This window comes from Diceros bicornis, chromosome 32, assembly GCF_020826845.1.
Source record: "Diceros bicornis minor isolate mBicDic1 chromosome 32, mDicBic1.mat.cur, whole genome shotgun sequence".
Classification (NCBI taxonomy): domain Eukaryota; kingdom Metazoa; phylum Chordata; class Mammalia; order Perissodactyla; family Rhinocerotidae; genus Diceros; species Diceros bicornis.
In genome coordinates this window covers 39,328,425-39,344,027 of record NC_080771.1, presented here as the reverse complement: position 1 = coordinate 39,344,027, position 15,603 = coordinate 39,328,425, and the positions used below count along the sequence as shown (strand labels likewise).

The 15,603-nt window shown below is 46.0% G+C and overlaps 1 protein-coding gene across 1 annotated transcript; it reads right to left on the bottom strand.

Annotated features, from left to right (window-relative positions):
* Positions 1 to 13,420: 13,420 nt before the first annotated feature.
* Positions 13,421 to 15,214, bottom strand: LOC131396339 (ral guanine nucleotide dissociation stimulator-like). The gene is made up of 3 exons (XM_058528600.1): positions 14,985 to 15,214; positions 14,354 to 14,386; positions 13,421 to 13,993 (listed from the first exon to the last, which is right to left on the bottom strand). The coding sequence occupies exons 1-3, from the start codon at positions 15,066 to 15,068 to the stop codon at positions 13,691 to 13,693; spliced, it is 420 nt and encodes a 139-aa protein (XP_058384583.1). The 5' UTR covers positions 15,069 to 15,214; the 3' UTR covers positions 13,421 to 13,690.
* Between the last annotated feature and the right edge of the window lie 389 nt (positions 15,215 to 15,603).

Here is a 15,603-nt window from a genome sequence, read left to right as displayed (position 1 = left end):
AGGAGGAGGAAAGGGATTGTCCGGGTCTGAGTGAAGCTGCTGCTAGTTCTTGGTCACACAAGTGTGTTCACTTTGTAATAATTCTTTGAGGTTTACATGGATGACTTCTGCATATATTTCTGTACACACGTTATACATCAATAAACATTTTAAATGCTGCATATTTGCACAAAGATCCTAACTCAATATCTCAGAATAACAGCAGGGTTTTGTTTTAAAGTGGAACACATTCACTCATGACATCATCAGATGGATTTTAATACTCCCAAGTATCTATTAATGCCCTCACCCTGTGTGGTCCCCTGGGTCTTTCCATTCTTGCCTCAATTTGGTAACTGGCATGGTTTTGAGATTTTATGATGTCATCTTTCTCCAGCAAGGTCCACTCCCACGACGATGCTCACCAAGGCCTCGACACCTAGCACAGTGCAGTGTTCACATCATGCACTCAAGACCCTTGGGACTGGGTTGAATGAGGAACAAAACGAGGAGTACATGATGTTTTTTAACTTATGTCTAGGTGCCATATCATGCCTTAGGAAATTGGTAGAGTTTTTCGATAGATTTGCTATGCTTTCTAATTTTTCCTATTGAAAACAATGGGAAATAGAGTCTCAGAGTTCTTTCTCAGAGACAGTCTGACATTTCAGGCACAGATTACTGACAATTATTAATGGCATATGACTTTCCCACCTCATTTTAGTTTTAAGTTTTTAACTCCTTACCTTGGAAATGACATAACTTTGCTTCTTCTAAATCTTGTAGTAATACTGATGCTCCAGAAAGTCAGGCCACGGATATTCTGCTGTTGTCGTCCTCCCTGCAAAGAAGTGGAGCTGTGCATCCACCAGTCTGAGAAGCATGTGGTGCTGTAGTATTTGGAGTCAGAGTAGCTAAATGGAAAAATTACTTCAGAGAATTATCACCATAACCCCCACAGCAACAAATTATTTTGCTTAATTATTTTGTGATTCTGAGGGTATATTTAAAAAGGGATATTAAAACTGGTTGCCAAGGAGCCAGCCCTATAGTAGAGCATAAATTGTATATTACTTTCCTACACAAACTTGCCTAACATTGTGGAAATGAGCAACGAGAAGTTTTGGTGCTGTTGCTTGTGTTAACGAGGCCAAGAGGTCCACACTGGGATAAGGAAGTCCAGTGAACAAGCCTGTGTGCAGCGTCAGACAAGGGGCATGCGTGTGGTCACCTGAAGTGGCTTAGGGGTCACTTACCAGTGCATCTGAGTTTCCTGTCTGTACAATGGGGGAATTGGGGCTGCCCACTGTGATGTTTTCTCCTTTTTATGACATGTCTCAGCGCAGTCCTTCTAAGATGCCTGACCAAGGTATGGGCCCTTCAGGTGGGTGGGGTCCAAAGGGAGGATCTCTGCAGCGACCCTGACCATGGGGTCCAGAGGGAGGATCATGGCAGCCTGGAGGGATGCAGGGGATGGTAGGACAGGTGGCCTTGAAAAGGCAAATTCCAGGATCCCAGGCACCCGGTATTTCCATTTTAGATATTGAATTTACTTTTCAAATACTGGCCAGGGGGCTTCCAATAGGGCTGCAAGCATCCTCAGCAACAGCTAGTCTGGTGAGCCCCACCCCTACCTGAGTACCGGGCTCAAGGGATGCAGCCCAACCACTCTGCACAAACTCTGGGGGGTGCACAGGGCATGGAGGGTGGGTGTGGTATAGAGAAGAGGTGGGGTAGAGAGTGGGGTGGAGAAGCAGAGGATTGGGGCCCAGGGGCGGAGAGACGAGGCAGGAATTGGGGCCCCTAGCTGTTCATGCTGGGAGCTTTTGTCTCTTAACTGCTCCCAGTAGGCAGCCTGCAGAACTGCAGGACTACAACTCCCAGGATGCTCTGAGCACAGGGCGGTGCATAGCCCTAGGGGGAGGAAAAGGGTGGTGTGCTCTTGGCTGAGGTCAAAGCCGTCATTGGCTGCAGACACTTGTCCAGCACCTGCTCCACGTGGACTGAGCCCCATAGGGATGTGATGGGACGAGAAGGACCAGGGAGTTAGGAGGGTGTGGCGGCTGCATGGGCAGCCTCGGGCCTGCAGCGTGCAACTGCTTTTGTCCAAAGTTGAAGCCAGACTCACCCCTCTTCCACACCGCCTCCCTCCGTGGCTTGATTCCTCCTCCCACCTGCATGCCTGTGGGTCTTTCCACAGCCTCCTACCTAGTCCAGGGCCAGATGCTTCTCTAAAATTCTTATGGGAACTGGTTTGACATCCCAGAAACTTTCCACTTTGCCTGCTGCCCTCTGCCTCTCCAGCCAAAGTGCCAACATTTCATTAGCTTTTGGGAGAAATTCGCCCTTGTGGTCCCTCTTACAAGCACAACTTAAGAGCTTTGCAGGGTGGTAACAGTGGCTGTTGCTTGCCTTTTTTGCAGATGTGGAAGTTGAGGCATCCTTGAGGTTAATCACTGGTTTCCCCAGGATCCGCTAAGAGCAGAGGAGAACAAGCCAATTCCCAGGAAAGTATCTAGTAGACCATTATCACCAACCCATTCCAGTGCAGAGGCCTCTGAAACAGCATCCTTAAGATGAGAATAGCTTAAGCATTTTGCCCTTTAGATTGATCACCTAATCTCAGCTCAGGCCTGAGTGGCCAGTCTCTCAGAGACACAGGTGACGAATCTGATCCCTCAGGAAGAGACCGGTGGTCCACCTTTGGGAGAGGGATGTGTAAGGTAGACAGCACTTGGGCAGCATTTGAAATCCATCAGCTTTAACATCTCTGCTTTGGATTCTGGCAAAGTTCCCGGATAAACACGCCCAGGGATAGTCAGATGTACCATATTCTTTAAAAATTGATTAGAATAGTGAAAAGAACAGAGCATAAAATAGCTTGCTTATTTGCAAAAGATGAAATGCAAGCAAGATCTTCTTGCCAATTTTTTCTGTTCATTCTCTTGGCTGTACTGTACACTTGAATGCAGAAACAAAAAATTTGAATGGCCAAAGTCTCTTTTCCTGAGATTGGTAAATTAACTTAAAAGTTCTATTGAAACCTGTGGAGGAGTTGTTAGCAGCTTTCACGACTTATGTCCTCCCTAAAAATCTGGGCGTTGATCTACAGGAAAAAAAGCCCTTGTTTATATTACACATCCCAGTTGGTTACATTTCCGATTCCTGAATGTGGGATATTATCAAAACAACTGAAAAACCTGGTCATGGAAACTGGACCCAGTCACTTTGTCAAGAATTTGCCTCTTTATGAATAAATGACACATGAATTCTCTAACATTTTTGTAAAGAATGGACGAGAAACTCTGTGGTGTCTCTGAATGTGGCAAGACAGGGAATTCTCATTAGACCACATCCTCGGATTCTTCTCTCGTGTTCAATAGGCTCAGGTGATAGTCCATGTGGTCAGGTGCAGCGCTGCTCCCCCAGCGCCTAGTGTTCCATCCTACTCTGGCCTGTGCCTTCTTCAGGGGGTTCTGACAACACTCGTCCACAAGGGTTGGAAGGAGACATTGTAACATGAGGATATTCATCATCTTAAAACAAGAATTAATGGAGAGGAAAGTTTCGGGGTGTGTGTGCTCCAATGCACTGCTGTTGGGGTGTGGCTGCAGTGACCACTGTGCTCCCAGCAGTCCCCACAATGATTTCTCAGACGTTTAATCTCCTGGTGCAACCACAGCAGCTGTTGACAGAGCTGGGCGCTCATTGTGGTTCAGTGTCTTCCCTCAGATTTTGTGGCTCTGACCCTCCTCTGCTCGCCCCTTTCCTAGTCCAATCTGCTGTGTTGATTGCTTTGTAGTTGTTTCCTAGGAGCCACTGTGTGTAACTGTATTTCACAGAGTCTTTAGGGACCCACCCTCACTACACAAGTCACTGTACAACAGCCGCTTATCCTGGTGTAGCCCGTGTTCGTCCTCTCCAGTGGAGCTGTGAAGAACCCTGCTTAGTCAGAGCTCCTCTCATTCTCCTGCTGCTTACAAAGCTGGGCATCTCATCTTTGGTCTCATTAACCTTATTCTTTTCATCGATTATTCTGAAGTCGGATACGACTTTGTTAATAATGTGGACACTGGCAGTCACAGGCACTTTTATGTATCTTCCCCAACAGCTCTGTGAAGTAGACCTGTGATCCCCATTTTACAGGGGGGTGGACACTGAGGCTCAGAGAGGTCGAGTAGCTTTCTTCACTTCACAAAATTTCTTGGTACGTTTTGAATCTCCACTTGGAACTCCGCCTCTCACCCCATCCTGAGTCCATTATCTGCTTGATGGCAGTCACCTTGCACAAACAGGCCCCGGGCAGGGAGTGGACTAGTTGGGCGTGGTCCTCCGGCTTATCCTGGGAAGTTTCTAGGTTTATTGCGAGAGCTGGAGCAGTGGATACTGACCGTCACTCGCCTGGAATGTTTGTTATGTAGAAATACTCCACTGACTTTTTGCGGGTGTCATATCTTCTTTGTCTTCATTGCTCCCCTGGGCTTTCTCCTACAGTCCGTGCTGTGCAGTAACATACAGTACAGAGACTGGTGAACATAGTACTGTTGCCCTGCACAAAATGGCCACATCACTCATTTTTCTAATTATGAAAGAAATACATACTGTTAAAAATGTCTAATTACACAGATCTATATAAAGTGAAACCCTCCACTTTCATCCTCTTCCCTGAAAACTCACTCCCCTACTCAGAGGGAACTGTTGTTAACAGGGTGGAGTTTATTCTTCTGGACATTTCCTATGTATTTATAAATACACATAAAGTTTTTTAACATAAATTACATAACTACATCGTTTTGCAATTTGCTGTTTCCCAAACCATATATCATAGACATCTCCCGTTATCAGTGCACATCATTCTAACTTACCATTTTAGATGTTTTAGAGGTATTCCAAAGAACAGGAATACCATAATCTGTTTACTTCTTCTTTGATAGAGTTGGGATTACATCCAGTTTCACTATTGTACATAACGCTGCAGTAAGATCATTGTATGGAATTTATTACACTGTTATTCAACTGCTCAGTTTGCTTTGTTTCCTTTTAGTCAGAGACTATGATATATTTTGAACATTTTTATGGGAATTATTTTATAGGGAAATTAATTTTATCACTGAATAAATACATTTATGGGGAAACTGGCCTTCAAGGTCATCCATCTCAGTACTCTGGAGAAAAATCATGACACTTAGAAGGTATTATGGTTGCTCCATCACATTCTAACGAGTCATGTTAACAATTTAAAGTTGAATGTTTAAATAGCCTCTACTCTCTATGTTCAGAAGGATGACTTTTTCTTGTCTTGAAAACTTCTGACTCCAGGGGCTCTCAGTTGGACTTCAGAGAGGATAAGATATTGGTGTCGTATCTGTTTCTCTTCAGCTGTAGGCTGAATCTTCCAAAGATGATAGAATTGAACATGGTCCAATCAATATATATGATTTGGGTCAAAAATTCAAAGTAATGAACACAAGATAGGAATCTATAACTTTGGTTCTTAATAAAGAATTTCCTTTGAGGACCTGCCCAGTGGCGCAAGCGGTTAAGAGGGCACACTCTGCTGCAGTGGCCTGGGGTTTGCCGGTTCGGATCCCAGGCGCACACCGATGCACCGCTTGTTAAGCCATGCCGTGGCAGTGTTCACCATATAAAGGAGAGGAGGATGGGCACGGATGTTAACCCAGAGCCGGTCTTCCTCAGCAAAAAAGGGGGGGATTGACATTGGATGTTAGCTCAGGACTGGTCCTTCTAACAAAAACAAACAAAAAAAAACCAGAATTTTCTTTGATATTCTTAAGTCTCTGTGATTACTAGTAAAAACTCACCTATGGGTGAAGAGATTTGGTTCTGCTGGCAATGTCTGGCTTGAACATCCATAGTTAAGCCTGCCACATCCGTAGGTAGATTAGACTTGACCTCTTGATGACCTCTGCCCTTGGTCTTTGACCTGGGAAAAATAAGAATTTTAAAAAGCCGCTGTTATTAGCACTCAATGCTAGAAATGCCCATTAAAGAGTGAGTTTCATTTGGTAAACCAAAGGGAATATAAGCAAAACAATGTCTTTAATATCTATAAAATTTCAAAAAATTCTCATTTTTTAAAATGTAACTCTGTTTTTGCCACAGTGAAAACTGTGTATATGGGAATGAAATATTACTCTGTCCATTTCTTAAGTTGTTTCCATTGACTTGGATTTATCCTCTAATTCGGATTCCAACTGTGAAAGAACGTCTTGGTCCTTCAAAGAAAAGCAGCCATTGAAATTTGATTTTCTTTTAGCTCGGCATCCTACAGGTTTGAGGAATAAATTATAATGTAATGATACAATGATTTTGAAATCTAATTGTAAATTAGAGGGGTGTAAGGGATGATTGAATGGTGTTTCATCCTCATGGTCAGGGGTATTGTACACATGGACATGTAAACACGATTCAGGAAGCTGCTTCAGCCCCGTGACATCCCTGAGAACCACAGTGCAGGAGGATCTAGGCACACAGCCATCTGCCTCGATCTCCTGGGTTACATGTAGATCCAGCTGTCTTGAATGTGGCTTTAGAGCAGCTATCTATTTCTCCCCTTCTTTCTCTCCAGCTTATCTCAAACAGTCTTGACTACCATATTTTAAAGTAAGAGCAATTATAGTTATTTAGATGAGCTTCTTGATCATTATTGCAGAGTAATAATTAGGCATACCATTAAATATCATTTAATTGACCTAATTAAATTTGTTGTACCTTATAATTGATTAGAAAACTAAGTTTAGTTTAGAGTTTCATATTCACCAAATCTGTTAATCTACTTACAACTGCCATGTGCCTCACTCCTCTTAGAAGTGTATCTTTGGCCCATCACAAGATTTTAATGAGTGAAATCATCATAAATTAAGATAATGTACTGTCTTTTGGATGATAGGGAGGCATATGGGTCCATTTTGGAAATATGCCCATCTGTCTTTGCTCCCCATGGGAAGTTTCTGGTCACTAGGTCTCCAGGTGGCTTGCACAAGCCCTAGGTCTATAATAGCTTGGTGCCTCTCTTTCTAATTGGGGTAGAAATAAAAGAAGTCAGAGAGACTTATTAAAGTTTTGGTTGCAAGAAGTCTTCTATGAAGACCATCCATGCATATTGTTCTGGGTAGCTCTCTTCCTAGGACTACTAGTTACTTAAAGCGCTTGTCAGGAACTGTAAAAGGCCTGATATTTTACCTTACCTGCAAGCTAATAACTCAGCCTACCATGGCCTTATAGATGTTGGCAAAAGACATGAGACCCATGGGTCAGAGACAAAGGACTTAATGTCACAGCAATAGCAGTGGCCAGAGTATCAGCATTTGCACCGGTTCACTAAATCCCACGTCCTACAGGGTGATACACAGTGAGCCAGGTGACATGCAGTGGTTTGCAAGAACTCAGAGCTTAAGGAACTCAAATCTTTGATAATGGGCAGGAAATCTGCTGACCTTTGCCCCAGGGAGGGGTGTTATTTCTATTATACTGGGCAGTAAGCAAGCCTGCCCTTTGCTCCAGAGGAGGTCACTATTTCTGTATTCCAAGGCTGACAGCTCTACACACATCCTTGAAAAGATAACCTGGTTTTACTGGCTTTCAAAGATAAGCTTGAATGAGAATCGATCATCATTCAGTTCTTCTGTTTCCTTTATTGAGATTGTGCAAATATGCTCTTTTCTCTGTAAAGTTCACTAACTTTATTCATACATAGGGGATGCTTTGGTTTTATTTATTAAGTTGAAATTTTCTTATTAGAGCAAATGATGAAACTATTATGGGTTGGATCTGAAAGTATGCTTTTCCAGGAAAATGTGAAAGATCAGTGTTCACAGAACTTTGCCACAAGGTGCTCATGGCAACTTAAATGATTTTAATTTGACTACTGTTTTGTACAACTTTCTTCCATCTTACTTCATCCTCTCTGCTTCCAGTAACTCTCATATGGGAATGGGGCAGTCTCAGGGATTCACTGAACTCATTTACAATATTCAAATGGTTTTCTCTGTTATATTGTTTTTATTGAGGTAATGATGACATACAACATTATATTAGTTTCAGGGGTACAACATAATGATTCATTGTTTGTATATATGTTGAAATGATCACCACAATAAGTCCCGTTAACATCCGTCCCCATACATAGTTACAAATTTTCTTCTCTTGTGATGAGGACACAGTGTATTTCAAGGAGCAGAAGAATTAACGATTATGTCATACTTTCCCATATACAGCTTGATGGATTTGGACATAAGTATACACCCTTGAGACTGTCACCACCATCAAGGCCACAAACATATCCATCACTTCCCAAAGTTTTCTCTCACCTCCTTTATTACTATTATTCTGTGGTAAGAACTCTTAATATCTACTCTATTAGCAAATGTGACGTATGCAATACAGTCTTGTCAGCTGTAGGCACTATGCTTGTCCTATATCTCCAGAACTTATTTATCTTGATAACTGAAATTTTGTATCCTTTGACCGTCAGCTCCTTATTTCTCCATCCCCCCAGCCCCTGGTAACCACCATTCTAACCTCTGCTTGTATGAGTTTGACTATTTTAGATTCCACATATAAGTGAGTATTCGCCATTCTCTGTCTGCCTTATTTCACTTAGCATAATGTCTTCTAGGTCCATCCATGTTGTCAAAAATGGCAGAAATTCCTTCTTTTTTCAAGGTTGACTAATATTCCATTTCTTTATCCATTCATCCATCAGTGACATTTAGGTTACTTCCGTGTCTTGGCTATTGTGAATTAGCTGCAATGAACATTAGAGTGCAGGTATCTCGTTGAGACCTTGATTTCAATTCCTGTGGGTATATACTAGAAGTGGGATTGCTGCATCATATGCTAGTTTTCATTTTTGGAGGAAGCTCCATACTGTTTTCCATAATGGCTGTACTAATTTACATTCCCACAAGGGTTCCTTTTCTCCACATCCTCACCAACATTTACCATCTTTAGTTTTTTTGATAATCGCCATGTTAACAGGTGTGAAGTGATAGCTCATTGTGGTTTTGATTTGCATTCCCTGATTAGTGATGCCGAACACCTTTTCATACACCTATTGGTCCGTTGTATGTCTTCACTGGAAAAAGTCCATTCTGGTGCATTGCCCATTTTTTAATTGATTTTTCTTTTTGTTATTGACCCAACACAAAAAAAAGAGAACAAAATTGTCAGGCATTATGAATGCTTCCCAGTTGATGCAGATGGTTTTGTAATTACAATGGTACCAAAAGATAATGTTTCGTGCTTTTTCTCAGTTTGTTATAAGACCAGCAGTAGCTACGGCATGGCAGATAATCGGGATCTTCTTGGCTTGGAGGTTTACAACATAAATGAGTGGTAAGGAATTTTTTTTTATTCCAAGGAAATTATTGAGATCATAGTGCATGGAATCCAGGATTGATAGGTGTAGGAGGAACTTACGGTGAGGATCGGTGATCTGGCAATACTTCTGATCTTGAAGGACAGGTATCTACTGTATAAGTGTTTGAATAAAAGTATTAGAGATCAGGAATTTGTGGTGAGTGAATATGTTTTCTGAATTATTTACTTTTGACCATAACCATTTGGATTATATGAACATCTGGGATATGGGAGTAAGTCATTAACAGGGGGTGGTTGATAATGTCACTATTGATTTAACTTTTATGAACACCAAGTGGTCAATGGATTAAGAAAATGAGTAGTCAGAAAACACAGAAATGGTAGGATTTGGGATTTAGTAAATGTTTGGGGACGGACTGTCCTGAGAGGGAGTGTCAGGACTTGAGTGGTTGAGAGTGACAAGGACAAGAATAGAATAGAAACACACTCAAACAAGGAGGGGTGTTAACAAGATGGGGGAGGAGAAATGATCTGGAGTAGCCTTGAGTTTTGACCTTGAGCTTTCTGTTCTTGATGCAAATCTGCCTGATGACATCCCGGGACACAGGTCGGATTTATCCCCAGTGGATAGAGGGAGGGTGGAAGTACAAAACAGCCAGGATAATTGTCCTAAAAAGGCAGGCTTCCTTTATCATTTGACCCAATTTCATGATTTATTTTGTAAGGTAAGAGGAAAAGAACGATGATAGTCACGTCTTCACAGAGGAAGCAGTGTAACTGTGGTAACCAGTCCAAACCAAAGCCTCGTTTAAGCATCTCCATCCCTTTGAGGATGTCCAGTGACATATTCAAGAGGCCGGGTACTAGAATCCCATCCCATTCTGGCGGTGACGGGTCTCTGGGAGGACGCTTTGGACCAGCGCCACCAGGTCTGCTGGCCCGAGAGACTGCAAGGACTCCAGGCCTGCAGCAGTGCAGGACAACGGGTAAGTCCTTTCAATCTTGCCAAAGCGTTGGAAAAACTTGCACCTAGTCACACAGGTGAATCCCTGCCAGGTGCACTCACAGGTGGTCTGCACTCCAGGTCCCATGCCCACTCCTGCCAGTCTTCAGATTTGGCAGAGGTGATTCCAGGAGCTGATCTGGGCATTCCACAGCTCCACTGCCAACAATTTCTGGCGACTGAGGAAGGTATCAGGAAGGAGGAAAGGGCAGTGAAGAGCACAGGAGAGAGACTGGTGATAGCACGGATGGCAGACAGACTTGCTAGCGAGGCAGAGAAAGTGAGGGGCCAAGAAGGACCTCCTGACAGCAGATGAAATGGAGCAGGCACCTCAGTGAGGTCTCTTGGCAGCATCCCTAATATTTCCTTGCTTTGAGATCTTGAAATTTTAAAACATACCAATACGTTTCTTTTATTAAACTCTGCTGCGTGACATAGAAAATATAGACAGTGGTTTCTTTTTGAGGTGAGAGGTTGAGTTTCAGGTGAGGAGAGAAAGATCTTCCTTTTTCATGCTGTTCTCTCATTTTCTTTTACTATGCACATTATTTATTTTTACTTTCAAGTTAGCAGCGAGTTATCAACGTCACGAGATGATTCAGTTTTTCCCCTCACAGTCACAGTAAAACCTACTTAAAGTGGATTATTCTTTTTGTGTAATATTCCAATAGATTCCAAAATATTATTTCAAAAGCACTTCTATGTCTATATTCTCAAATTAGATATTTACTTATAAGTCTCCATTTTTATGGTCTTTGTTGCATGCTAATTCAGAGTTGCATCTAAGGAAATACCAGATTTCCCTCAGTTTTTTAGATCCATATGTGTTGGAAGTTTGATTCATGAAGATGGACATGGCAGCTGGGGGATCGTGTTATTATCAAAAGAGGCCTTTTCAGCATCAGTAATCTGACAAGAACCCACTGCTTGTTGGGATTTAATTGTCTATTTGTGGGATCAAGCTTTTGCTGTTGGCACTTCTCTTTCTCTTTGGAGGGAAAGTACAGCCTTCCCATTCTTTCCATTACCAAACCACTTTCCTGGGTGGCTGTGCCATGTCAGGAAGAGCCTGGGATGCCGGGAACCAGGATTCATCCTCAGCTTCTGGCTGTCCTGAGAAGGCTTCCCTGGCAGAGTCCAGCCTGTGTGTCTGGGTGACACTTGCAGCCATCAGAAAGGAAGGGATAGCTCACAAGTGCCAAGCGATTCATCTAGCCCTTGTCTTACAGGGTGTTCCCAAGGGTAGAGGTTCAAAATGCCACTTGGTAACCCTTTGAAAGCTGCTAGTCATGGGGTGGGTTCTCGGTGTGAGCTCAGAGCAGTGTCTATTCACCACCAGATGGGGAGCATTTCAGTATTTTAATTGGTAAGGCTGTGTTCATGCACATCCATGGATCATCAGTTCCGTGGCATTCCCTGCTGGACCCCCCCACACCCCTGTCATACCTGATCTTTCAAAGCTCCAAACAGGGTTCACACCCCAGCAGGTGGTTGTAATGTAACCACAGCACAAGACTGGGGAAAAAATCACAGACACCCAGGCTTGACACACTTTAAGGGCTCGGGCCCAATTGCCCCATTTTGACGAGTTTGGAACACCAACACTGAGTGTGTAAACTGGAGGATTGTCCAAGACCATGGACCTCAGAAGGACACGGGCTCAGAAGTCACCTTGGACAGCAAGGGACAATGTGGGGTCACTGACTGGCCAGGATTATGGTCCCTTATCCTGGCAAAGCAGAGCTCACTCGGGATCCCTCAGGCCAAGCCAGGGAGGAGGCTGGGGGCCTTCTAGGGAATTTCTGCCCTAAAGGGAATTGCATAAGGAAGGCAGGGGTGCTGAGAATCCTAGTTCACAGGGAGCAGTCATGTTTATGGAACAAGGCCCAGCAGTAGCCTTAAAAGCTGCATCAGAAATCGTTCCTCCTGGATACAAATCAAACAGGAAAAGGAATTCAGAGTCCTGGACAGGCATCCCAACAGGATTCAAATCTAGGTCAGGGGTGAATCGGGAGCCCCTAGAGGGGTCTCAGGAGGGAAAGTCCTGCCTGTCTTTAGTCCATCTGCAAATGAACTTCCTCGGGTCTTGTCCTCTCCACGTGCACGTTTTGATCTTTTTCCATTGTTTTCCCCACTTAGAGCTGATGTAATCCCAGAGATTGAACTAGAAAACAACAAGTTCCTAAAATTTGGTCAAAAGAAACCTCAAGAAGAGAAGCAGAAAACATTCCCTCTTCCTCCAGAATTAGGAAGGCAGCCCCTGTCTGTGGCACGACATGTTCCTGCAGAGTGCTGTTTTAAAGTCACTCACATTTCAGTGGTTGTTTCTCTGCCTGTGAAAGTACCTCCAACCTTTAAATCTCAGGAGAAGGGGTGGTGGGCCGTGTCTGCTCCTGGAGGAGCTGAATGATACTGAAATGAACTGGTCCTCGGTGTTAGGGGGACTTGGGAGTGTCCCCACTAGCCAGAGAAGGGGCTGGCCCTTCTCCCTTCTCCCACATACAATAAGCTGATGACCCGGAAGAGTTCTTGATTCAAGGAGAAATGTGAGACTCTGTGTCTCCCTTACATGCCTACAGAAAGTGACAGAACCACACCACAAGTTCCAGGCTGTAAAGGGAACAGGACTTTAATATAATATTCAAACATGGCATTTATTATTTACAACAAATAACTACTGTTCCTCCCCAATGGGTGCATAGGTGCTGGGGGATGTCAGGGAGCTGAGATGGGGTCGTCCCCTCTCTCTTGGGCTTCAGGGGACCCCAGGAATCAGCTTGCAATGCTCCCCTCCCTGTCAGGTGAGAGGAGCTGGCCCGGTGCATCGCAAGCATCCCAGCTGTGTCTCCGCTGCTGAGGATGGGGCTGTGATAGGCCACTGGTACGTGGCTCGGTATTGGGGCCTGGGGGCTGAGTAGAAGTGTCGGGTTATCTTGGGGGACCTCCCTCAGACTCATGGCCAACCACCCTGTCCCCACTGCACTGGGTGCTGCAGACCCTGTGCTCAGTGCTGTTAGCCACCAGTACCCCATTTGTCCCTGCCACGGGAGCAATCGTTTACTATCACCTAGTTCACAGAGGAGGAAATGGAGTCTCAGGAAGCTGAAGAGAGTCACCCCAGTCACAGGACTGCTCAGTAGTGGAGCTGGGATCCCAGTGCCAGCTATCGGACTCCCCAAGAACACGCTTAGCCCAAAGATTTACTGAACCCCTAGGAGTCAGTCACCCCGGCCCAGACACTCACTCACCCCTGAACTTGATGATGGCCGGTTCTTCTTGGCCTTGAATATTCTGCTGGCCAACTAGGTCTGGGGCTCTAGCAGGCAGGACAGGCTGTAGCTACAGTACAGAGAGGCACCTCTGAGCCTACCAGGAGCCACACCTCAGGTGTCCCCCCACTGCCTGCCCAGCAGCTGGAGTCTGGGTGTCCCAGAGTTTGCCAAGCAATAAGGACTGGGGCTGAGCAGAGGGCCACGGAGACAGGCTCTCTGGACTGGCCAACATGGAGAGTCCACCCCTGCCCTCACTCAACTCCTGCACAGCCTCAACTATCATTCTCGTTGAGTAGCTCCATGTCCTGGAATCAGGCCCCAAATCGCTCCTCCGGCTCTGGTTGTAATTCTTTGCAACCACTGGGAGCAGCAGCATCTCCCTCATGACTCGGTATTCCTGGGACCAGAGGGAAGGAGAGGATGCACACAGGGCTTGGGTGGGGGATGCTGCAGGGGCCTTGTGGGGGGTGAGGTGTGGGGCAGGGGACCAGTCCTGGCAACGCACCTTCCCACCAGTTCCATCCAGGGTCTACCTGTTCTCAGAATGGGAATAATCAGCCCCTCCTCCAGGATATTTTCCTTGATGCCATCCTCCCCTCAACCAACCCGCAAATTGGATGGGTCTCCCTCTTCTCTGTTATCGAACTCTTCCACTCAATGTAAGATACAGGGGGTGGAACCAGGGACTGTTCTGCCCAGAGGGTCTCTGATTTCCACCTCCTTCACCTCCCCTGCAGGGAGTGCCACAGCTGCTCACCTCAGTCCCTTTCTTAAGGTTGATCTCATTCCCCTGGAAGGTAGACAACCAGAGTCCATCAGACAGAATGCCATAGCCTGACTAGCCCCTTATGTCCACCCCTTCTCATGTTGCACGACTGCCAGGTCCCCAGAGGGGGCGGAGCATGCAGAGAAAACAGGACTTGGACCTAGGCCGGGCTCTGGGCTCCAGAGGAGGAGGACATGGGGGTGAGGCTGAGGGACCTGGCAGCACAACCCTCTCTGATGACAGATTTGGAGGCTGAGGCCTCAGGCAGAGGGGACTGCTCAGCAACTTATGTGCTGCCTGACTTGGGGGGGGGCCGACTCCTCTCTCCCTCCATGGGCAGCATGGGAGGGAGAGGATGAGTCCAGCTCAGATAAAACCTCACGCGGCTGTGCCATCAGGCAGCTCTGAGCTTCCCCAGCCTGGGGAACCGGAATGGGTGTCTCAGGTGGAGCCTCTGTTCACTCATCCTTAAGATGGGCCTGCTGCCCCAGCTCCCAGGGGCCACTGCGAGGCTCCCAGGAGAGATGTGTCAAGTGCTGAGAGCTCGGAGCACATTTCGGGGGCTCCCGCATCCCAAGGTTCAGGATCGTGGTCCTTCCTGCCTGGTCTCAGGTTCACCCACCTCGAGATAATCACCGATCGCCAGACAGAGCATAAGCAGGTCACCGAGGAAAGTGCCAAGATAGGGGACGACACCCTGTGACATTGGGGTGCGGTTGGGATGAGCCCTTGCTCTCAAGTCGACCCCCTGCAGACCCTCCCCTGAAAAGTCCACAGCCACAGCCTCCTGGCCCACCCCAGGGTTCCCACGGGGAGCAGCCTAGGACCCTTAGCAGCCTCCCCTCAATTCCTCCTTGCTTTACACCCCAAGAACACCACACTCCTCCTCCTCCTCTCCCAGGGCAGGCTTCTAGCAAATCACAGGGTATGCAGTCCCTGTCCCTCCCCACAACAAACCCATCCTGCACCAGCTCTTCCAGGCCACCCCGGTCACTTCTACTGGGGGATTCGGACACTGTGGCACCAAGAGAAATGGCCCTCCTCTCTTGATTTGAGACCTCCAGCTGGGATGCGCAGAGCCCCTCCCCCACAGGCACACTCACTTGCTGCTTCTGCTGCTGCTGCTGCTTCTCCTGCACTCTCTGGGGGTTGCTCTCCAGGGGGCAAATGTGGAGGACCCCTCCTATCAGGGTCGAGGACAGTGTCAGTGAGGCCATAGTCCCCTCACCGCATTTCTCTCC

Bases quoted from the DNA above. Each gene is read 5' to 3' on its own strand.
- LOC131396339 (XM_058528600.1), bottom strand. From the start codon at position 15,068: ATGTCACAGGGTGTCGTCCCCTATCTTGGCACTTTCCTCGGTGACCTG. The intron at 14,387-14,984 runs GTGGGTGAACCT...TCTACCTTCCAG, and splicing joins CGATCGGTGATTATCTCGAG to GGGAATGAGATCAACCTTAA. The intron at 13,994-14,353 runs GTGAGCAGCTGT...CTCTGGTCCCAG, and splicing joins ACCTTAAGAAAGGGACTGAG to GAATACCGAGTCATGAGGGA.